The 10,127-nt window shown below is 41.7% G+C and overlaps 1 protein-coding gene across 1 annotated transcript; it reads left to right on the top strand.

The window, feature by feature from the left end:
* Nucleotides 1-433: 433 nt before the first annotated feature.
* mdfic2 (MyoD family inhibitor domain containing 2) lies at nucleotides 434-5,658 on the top strand (the record flags this gene model as incomplete). Its single annotated transcript, XM_083667612.1, has 3 exons — nucleotides 434-494; nucleotides 3,275-3,493; nucleotides 5,402-5,658. The coding sequence occupies 3 exons, from the start codon at nucleotides 434-436 to the stop codon at nucleotides 5,656-5,658; spliced, it is 537 nt and encodes a 178-aa protein (XP_083523738.1).
* Between the last annotated feature and the right edge of the window lie 4,469 nt (nucleotides 5,659-10,127).

The following is a 10,127-nucleotide window of genomic DNA, read 5'->3' on the forward strand; positions in this document are numbered from 1 at the left end:
GTTCACTTCACCAAGCTGTCTATGACATTTATTCTCCATAGACCTCATTTTACAAGACACACCTCTGCTCCTATGATCCGCAAACTATGACATTGAGACTGAAACATCCAGTAACCCTGCAATCTTTCCATGAAACACCTGTCCAGACCACAGAGAGAGAGAGAAAGAGAGAGAGAGAGGAAGAGGGAGAAAAAGAGAGAGAGAGAGAGAGAGACAGAGAGAGAGAGAGAGAGAGAGGGGGGGGGGGGGGGGGGAGGGAGAGAGAGAGAGGGGAGAGGGTCATAAAAATGTGTGTTTACAATTGTAAATAATGGAGAGGATTACAAGTGCTGTGAATCAGTCAGTAAACTGTCACTTAGATGTACTGTAATTTGTATCTGAACTTGATCTCAGACTCAGGCCATCACACAAGTCTACATTAAGGAAAGCTCTAATGGGTGCCATGTCAGCTACAGTGACTTTTCTGCAGTCTCAGGTCCACAGCACCTCTCACAGTGAGTACATTTCCATAAAAGCCAAATTAATCATGTCACCTGTGGTATTGCACTAACTGCATGATTGACATAGACCAATGAGAGCTGAACACCAGCAGTCAGAATGAGAACCACAATAAGGACATTAATCCTTTTTTTGCAGGGTATACAGAATAATCGTATATTGTAGGGCTAGGGCCTTACTGGAGTACATGTAGTTGCAATCATTACTGAACATTCTTGTCTCAAAATGAATATCCAGGTTTGTGTGTGTGTGTGTGTGTGTGTGTGTGTGTGTGTGTGTGTGTGTGTGTGTGTGTGTGTGTAAAACATGAAACGCAACCCTCTCTCTATTCTTCAGTCGTCATCCTTGTAGACAAATACTCTCACGTTGTAATATTTCAATTAGCATGCCTCTTACGCTCTAAACATATGGAAACACAGCTGGGCGTCCTTTAAAATGCAACTCTAATGTTGGGTCTAATTAGTGTAAATTGGTACCGTTTTAACTAAGAAAAAATAATGCAGCTTGATCTTAATCTATCCACGTTTCACCTAAAAACACTTTGTTGTTTATTGCCTTGTTGATAATAATATTTCATTACCTGGATTCCTGTATTTGTTACTGATCATGAAATGCAGGATTTGAGGTGACTTTGGCAGTGTGTCTAGCCTGCTAATGTTGTTAGCTAGGCTCGTCTTTAGAGGGTTGTTTCAAACACTTACACTTACATTCTTGTCTTGATCTAGGCTCAGAAACACGTGTTGGTGAATTGTTATTCGTGAACGTTATTAAAAGTCATGCTCATACAACTCTCACAAAGAAAAGTTTGCAATTCGCAAATGAGAGGTTGATAGTCTTTTCTGCAAGCGTCATCGGAACAACAGGGTGGGTCAGGCCAAATGGAATATGCGCGAGATGGGTTAGCACAAGTGTATGATGGTCCCGAAGTCTGCACCCCACGCACCTGGCATCCCGCTTAAAGTTTTCACAGGTAGAGTAAGCTGCGTTTCGCTCCATTCACAAAACGACTTGGTTGAATGCAGGAACTATTGGGTGGCATTTGTCGCTCATTTATGGGACCTGTTACGATGCATTGTCGGATGGCTTGTGATCTAAGAGAAAGCGTATCAACAGTTAAGCTATATTGTATAACTGTTTGTATTCTGTGTTTGAACTTTGATGTATGACTGTCTCAGCTAATATCAGTGCATTCCAGTATTTGAAATATCGTCCGTAACCAAGCTGAGAGTGGGTGTTTTGGATAGATGATCATAAATCAATGCTTTGTTATTAATGCATTCTATAATTGATTTATGCTGCAATGGATCAGATGGCAGAACAAAATGCTAGAACAAATGAGGAAAGAGGAAAGGAAATTGAAAGGGAAGGTGAAGAGAATTGCTCTTTGGTAAGAGATGGTAAGTTTTCTCGATGGAATTCATTTGACTTCCTAATGTAAAGAGTAAAACAGCAAGTGCATACACATCAGAAAGTGCTGTAACCTATACTGTTAGCCTGACCATTTCCATTTCAGGCATTATGTTTATGTTTCTGCAAGGATTACACCACACTTGGTCATTACCATACATGTGCCATGAGTAGGCACATTTGAGTTACCACATTTCTCTAATCAATATGCCTTTTTCCACATACATGCGAAGTAGCAAGAAAGCCAGTGTACTGAAGTTGTTTTCTCTTCTAATCAGTATGCCAAACTGTCATTGATTACTGTTGACGTCCGATCACCAAGATATGGTTTACTTAACACATTGTTGTCACAGGATTGATACAATAAGTCATCCACGCACCTATTTACATTGTCTGTACCCTTCAAACTTCTCCACAGAGATGCTGTTGTGATTCCTAATGAGGCATCATAAGCACTGAAACAAAATCTCAAAAATGTGTATCTTGCCCGCAGGCCTTGTTTCTTTATCAGCTAATGGTCATAGGCACACCAGCTGCAGGTGCTACAGTATTTATTAGATAACCCAAAAGCATCTTACTGTTTGTGAGCTCTGATACAAGGCAGACTGCATTGATTCTGTAACTCGTTTTAACTGGAAACATTGTTATACAGCTTCCCCTATTTAATCCCTACTTTTCCCGCTGCTGTTCAATCACTGTCAGTAAATGGGGAGAGACAGATCAGACACAAAACACATCTCTAATGCTAAAATAAAAGGAACTATCAAGTCAAGTGGACCATATGTTGCTTCTTAAATTGAAATCATTGTTTTTACCCACTTTAAAAAATAGAATCACATCTTACAATCAGCCAATACAGCCCTGAGCTATGTTCAGTTGTCTCTACTTTTGACTATTTAGTGTAGGCAGAGAAATAATGTGTCCACTAGGAGCCCTGGCTGTTACTCTGTGCTGGAGAATGGACAGTTGTCAGGTTCAAGGGAGGTTACTCAATCTAAATGAGAGTTTTCAATCAATATTTCCCCCTGCTGAATGGTCTCGCTGCTTTTTTGCTTCTCAATGTTTCCCTCATTTCCTGTAAGGTCTAGGGTAAAATTTTGATGATACCTGTTTATTTATTGATTTAATTTTAATAACTTAATGCAAAGAAGTTTTCCACTTTTGTACTTTGCACAGTAAGCAATATCATGTTTGAGCGACAGATGCAAAATGTCTATTATCAATGTAAAATGTGAGTATGATAAAAACCTTTATCCGGAAAGGAAATTGCACTGCACAGTACTAATGTTTATTCACACTTACATTCAAACAGACACAGCATGTCTTGGTATGTTGTGTGAATGCTCAGGTGTTCCATCCTGTTTAACAGAGGCAGTTCAGAACGAAGCTCCTGTCAGTGCATGGAAACTCAGTACCATCCCTGAGTATGAACCTGGGAGGGCCAACTCAGACCAGGGCTCCCATGATTCTCAGCGGCCCAGGGAGTGTGACAGCTCCACTTCCTCTCTGTTCACTGTGGATAAGTACAGCAGGAGGTCCTACTCTTCCTCAGACTGTGAGTCCTCTTCTCTTCAGGCAGACACAGGAGGTTAGTGACATACAGTAAGCAGTAAGCTGTACACACCACTCTGATGTACCTCAAGTAGTCTGATACACACTCTACAGCACAAGGAACAAATAGGAAGCACCATACAACTGCTCTGTTTCACTGCTTGTCTAACCAAACCACTTTACCAGATAGTTAGGACATGACAAAACATCAAGAGAGAACTTAGCATGCTAATAATGACGTACAGGAATGATGAAGTAGTGTAGTTTGTTGTTATAATGTGTGTGTGGTCTGAATGATAGCATAATTAATTTTATGTCTTGAAAGCGTTTATCTCTGAAATATAAATAAGTTTGGTGCAAATCCAGCACATGCAATGCAGTTTCCGCACCATCTCTTGTGTGAAGAATACTGGTTATGGGTATGTTTGTCACTGGCAGGGACTGGGGATTGTCAGGATCAAGAGAAAATTATGAAATTGAAAGAGTTGGTAGTGACATCCTAATCTACACAGTGTGTAATTGATTCCTATGCAAATCAGATATTAATTCCAAAATTACATGAACTATTATCCTTGCATTAAGATGGATTCAATTCAACTTACTGAGTGATTTGTTGATAGCATTTTAGCTTTCAATTTTAATACAGTACAATTCAATTTCTAAAAACCTGTTTTCACTTTGTCATTCTTTTAAATTCATTTAATTTAATCTATTTTAAATTGAGTCTATAACACAACAAAATGTGGAAAAAGTGAAGGGGTCTGAATACTTTCCGAAGGCACTGTATGTTTGCAACCCTCTGCAATGTTAGTAAGAACTTCAAATGTGACCAATTACAAGCTTTATATCTCACTGCTGTAAGCATGTTTAAATGCAGTCTTATACGATTAATTATTAAACTGTGTGAATAATTCAGATACAGAAACTGCAGTAGAGAGAATCCTATAATGTAAAAGCTGGCCACTACAGTGGAAACACTTCCACTGAATGAAGCAACACAATTGATTACTAATGTACTTGAATTATTATCTACAGATCAGTAAATAATGTTATGTACTGAATATGTATTTATTAAGCAATCATTTCAAAATGATCTTTTAGAATATTAGAGCATGGATGTTTTGTTGTCTGTCTGTTTTTTAACAAAAACATGCATTGTTTGAACAGCTATCTATATTGTGCTAGTGTGTTGAATTGCTGTTTAAACTTTTACTTAGAAATGTGTCTCTTGCTTAGAATTATTTAGTTGTGCAAAATGTCCAATTCCCAAAGAAATTTCACAACAAACTGAAATGATTGTTGTCTGTTCATGGACATCATCATGGTAGTTCAGTGATGTCATGCTTGATGGCACCCAGGGGGCACCATTTGGCAAAGGGTGATGGGAAGGCACACTGCACATTCTTTCAAAGCAGCTACAGTGCAACTTGGAAATGTTCCTCCTTGTGAGAGAAGTATGCAGTGGAGACTGACGGTAATTGATTATGTCTCCAAACAGCTTTCTCAGTTGTCTCTCTGTGAGGGAGTGAAAGGTGATTTCTTAAATTATGCATGTGTAAAGGAACGCCCAGGGAGAGAGTGGAGCCTTTTAAAATGTTATCAACAATAAGTGAGGACAGTCAGACACAAGGTCTTTTAGGAGCAGCAAGGATCTATGTCTTAAAGACAAAATCCCAAGGTATGGATTGGACATTCAAAGCATTTATTACAATACAGACCTTTAAATACAGACCGTCACAGCTATGGTCTGTCTGCTATAGGCTGCTACAAAAAACAGAAAGGTTAAACCATTCATATACAGTTCTCATTCCACTCAATCCCTTGCATCTGAATTAACTACTTACTGGAGGAGCATGATCTGTACTTTAATATGCTGTATTACTATAGACTACCATTGTTCATGAGCCCCCCCCCCCCCCCTCCTCTCTCTCTCTCTGCCACTCAGCTGACTGTGCAGGGATCATCCTGAACTGCCTCTTCTGCAGATTCTATGACTTGTGCCTCATGTTGCCCGGCTCCTGTGAGAGAGCTACCTATCACTGCTGCCCCAGTTACAAACACTTCTCCACCACAGTGGAGGCCATGCCCAGCAATGACTGCAACTGTAACATGGACTTTGACTGTGGCCTGTTTGATGCCTGTCATGAGACAGGTGAGTGTCTGGAGCTGGCTATGGAGCTCTCTGAGATATGCTACCATTAGCACAGTTTGTATAGGCTAATGAACATGACCACACTAACCTAACTTACCAAGCTAACCTGCAACCATGGCATGGCCTCCGTCCTATGAAAAGGGATCAGAAGTCAATGCTAACTGGCGGACATGGGTCCAATGTCTCACAGGGTATTAACAAGGCTTAAACAGCCTATTGTTGTGTTGATTGGATGGCTACTCTTCAACTGTGATGCACACAAAGAAAAAACACTACTCTCCATGAACATTTGTAATTGTATTTATTGAGGGATGCGCAGGCAGGGGGCAAAGCATGAGCCCAACTTGAATGTGTCGTTATAGACTCTCAGTACTTTCAGAGGATAAACACCTTATGTGTGTAATATCCCTGAGTTGATCTAGCTTGTTGCATGAGTATTGTATAATAGCACAGTGACAAGCTCTCAGAGGTGCACTGTGGACAATACCTCCTCTAGGGTGTAGGGATTCCATCACTGATGTGTTGTTACACGGGCCCGCACACCAACAGGCACTCATGCTTAGCCATGACAGTTTTAGTGAAACACAAAAAGATCTAAAAGCCTGTTCCCTTGTTCAGCGTGCCTATTTCAGTTCAAGTGCCATCGTTACCACAGAAGCTGTTGGAGATGGCATCTGTAGGACACTCGTCCTTGTAGCTCCCATCGACCTCTGTTCTCTGTTCATGAAGACAGTTCTCTCAAGTGGCGGCTGACTGTTTGGATCACTTCAAATCTGAAATGGGTCCTTGTCACATAATAGGACATAGACACCAGAGTATGGTGTGTATGTCACTCTGGGAAAAATACACAACCCAGCATGAAGAGACACATCATCTGTTTCACTAAGAGGTCAGGCTGAGAGGGGATACATGTACACCGTACACACACACACACACACACACACACACACACACACACACACACAGAGTGTTATTGTATTATCTCCACTTGCTAAACATTTATATTCTGTTATCAGATGTGAAGACAAACAGAGTAATCCTGCTGTACAAACAAAAAGAGTGTCTCACCCATGTTGTCCCAGACTCTGAGATCTGCCTTAATGGTTGGCAGAAAAAAGTCATACTTATATATGAGAGTGGATATGGACATTATATTACACTACAGATGCATCCCAGTAGACCGAGTGAAGCTCTAAAACAACCGCTAGTTAAAGCAGGAATAGCATGTTGACTAAAACTATTGTAATTGTTTTTTTAGTCGCTAAATTTTCATTGCCACTGGATCTTGTTGTTGCAATGGAATTTAAGCAGAGTATGTGCCATAAGGGATTGCCGTAGCGAAGTACTGACTGCAGCAGTAGAGTACTGACAGCAGTATTCAGACACCTGAGGACCGTAGACACTGAGCATGCTGGGCAAAATTGTATGTTTCTGGTCATATCTACAGGGAACGCTGCTTGTGACCAATTTGCTTATTACCTGCAGTGGCACAATTACAAAGCTGACTGCTCTAGCTAATGCTGCACCATAAAACCTATTGGAGGTCCTTTGTGGTTTTTCGAACATAAAGTGCGTCTGCATAAACAGATGCCTGGTTGAAACTCAAAACATCTGCACGTCTTAAACTCGCTGGAACTCTTTCAAATTACCTGATCGCTTTGGGAGTAGCATGGGGGCTTCAGGATCTCTAATGCTTTGTAATAACATCCAAATGGTCAGTTCGTTAACAGCCCAGGTTCAAAGGATGTCCCAGCCCGGTCCAGCAGGGACTGCCAAGGTCAAGTGGTTGTCATTGCTGTGTAGCACATGCATGCATTCAAATGACTGCTCAGAGGATTGTGTTGACACATTAGCTTGCACAACCACACCGCTATAATTCACAGCTTTAATTCAAAACACTTGTGTTGAGACTGCAATACATGTAATTTACAGTGGAGCATTAACATCAGCTGTGTTACTGTGTATGCCGACGGACTGCAGCATACTGTATAATTCTTCATGATTATGTTGAGTGAGCTCGACTTGCATTAACAAATTGATCTTATCGTGCGTCACTCCGCCATGTTTACATGCAACTCCGCTCGCTAATCGGTTATGAGTTTTTCTTTGGAGTTCAGGCCCCAACCGCTTCATTAGCGCAAGGGAGGCTCTTCCTCCAGAGCACACTGCACTACTAATACCATCTCCCCTCAGACACTCTACTCCATCCCAGAGTGGCCTCCTGAGGAGGCTGCAACCATTAAATATTAATGTCATGTGTTTAGAGGGTTTTTATTTCAAACTGCGGGTTTGTCAGCATCTTATGTACTGTTCCTCACGATCCAGTCTGTGTGGAAATGGAATCTCAGTGCTTTATGCAGTGCGGCGCCTCTGCAATAATTTAGTCCCTTTTTTCTAATGGTCTTTCTGTGTTAATATTGCCCACATTTTCACTGTGATTTTCATAAACACATGGAGAATCTTTAAGTGGATTGCAGTAACACGTACTGTACCCTGAAGTTGTAGAATGTACTATAGCCATCAAAAAAGTGAAGAATGTTTGGGTGTGTGAGGTGGGAAGTCATTGCTGACACAAATGTTGATGCATGTGTTTGTCATAAGGCCCTGCTTTTCCTCTGTCAAAACCTCTCTTTTTTCTCATATTACACTCATACTGGAGAATGTACAGTCATCATTTTCCCTACCTATTTGTGAGAAAAGCATTATATATGTCCACTGAATGATGCCATTTACATGTATAAAACATTTGAGAGCATTGTGCATGGAGATGCCATTGAATACAGTATGATGTTACATGGTGGTATTGCAGTATAACACTACCACAACATTAATATGAATCCAGATCAGTTTTAGGCAGGCTTGCCTAAACCCATTAAAGAATTCAGTAGAGCATATTTGGCATTTGTCCTAATTTTTGTACTGTAATTTGTGCTATTGTCCCAGTTTAGTTTACATGTCTATTTCACAATTACCCAAAATGAACTTGACCTCAGTCTCTTTTAGGAAAGGCATTTGTGTGCATCATACTCAATTAGGCCAGGGGCATTGGTACAGTAGAAACTAACACTGCCACAACATCCTCTAGGAATTGAGCCTGACACCACTGCCTCTCTTGAATCTATATTTGGGCCATGTGTGTGGATGTGTGTCACTCAAGAGCACAGGCCCAATCTACAGTGGAGAAAGTAGAGTGAGCTCTGTGCCTGTGGGCTGTGAATGCCAAGGCACAAAGGGAGTTCCCAGTGGGCACCTCCAACCAAGCCCTGGGCTGGCTTTTATGATACCTTTCAATCAGCAGCCCATTCCCAGCTGAAATGACTGGTGATTTGACTCAGCCTCCAATTAATGTCCTCATTTTAACAATTAAGAGCAGAAGAGGAAGAAGGGAAAACCCTGTGTATGACTCTTGAATGAAGGCTGGAGGCATAGGGATAAGGAACCCTGCCCTTCTGTAAGGAGCACTGTGCCACCTCATCTCACCCACCAAATGTGGCCTCCCTACCATCCCTCCAGGTGGTGTCTTAGGTGGGGAACAGTTCCTTGTATGGGTGGGGTAAATGGCTTGGGGAGGGGTGGGGCATGTGGTATGGGCGGGGGAGGGGCAGGGTTAGGGAAAGGGGTGAGCAGGGGGTGGCAAACATGGCAGGGGATGATGGAGTGCATCAAGCTCTCCGTGTGCCCCCCCCCTGCCCTAACCCCCCACAGCGTAGAGGAAATTAAAGAGCCGTGTAGCAGGAGGAGGAGAGGGGAGGATGGGGTGATTTAGAGCATGGCGCAGGGGGATGGGGACCCAGCGCATTGGAGTTAATTACTGAATAATGAGGAACAATTTATTGTGTTCTTGTTAGAGACATCAAAATACTGGATGCTGCCTACAGAAAAAGAGCATGCCTCTCTCTTTATACATCCTCTAAATGTGGTGTTTAAGTTGCAATCATTAGGAAGCCACTGCCTAGGCTGGTCTCAGGCAGCAGGGGATGCAGTTTCCCTGGGCTGATGTACTGGAGGCACCAGTGGAACTGTAACTACTGTCGTAACACCAGGTGCCTTAAGTGCCTGTCCTCTGTTTGGAGAATTTATTCAAAGATATAATGAGAACTCCATTAGCTGCCGATCGATCTCTTCCCTCTCTCTCCTAGGCCTCTGCTGATGAGCACGCCATAACTCCTCCTACGTACCTTTCCACTCCAGTAAATCTCCATCAGCCTACTGTAAACTCGCTAGTCACTAACCTCGGGGAATGCCTCTGTCATGTTCATGTCTGTCACCAAATCCAAATGCTTCTGGCTTTAAGTTAAAAACATAAAGATATTCTATCATCTAGATATGCTATCATCTACTGTAGTTCAGTTTGTCTGGAAAAAGAGCTCCCTTCCTTAAGGTATAACCCTGCACTTGAAACCACTAATTGTCCCATATCATACAGTATACTATATACTGTACCTGTATATACTGTACAGTACACTACTCATAAAACAGTTGAACTAGACAATATCATTAACAAGCCTAATCTAATCTG

Source organism: Argentina silus (assembly GCF_951799395.1).
Source record: "Argentina silus genome assembly, chromosome: 4".
Classification (NCBI taxonomy): Eukaryota; Metazoa; Chordata; class Actinopteri; order Argentiniformes; family Argentinidae; genus Argentina; species Argentina silus.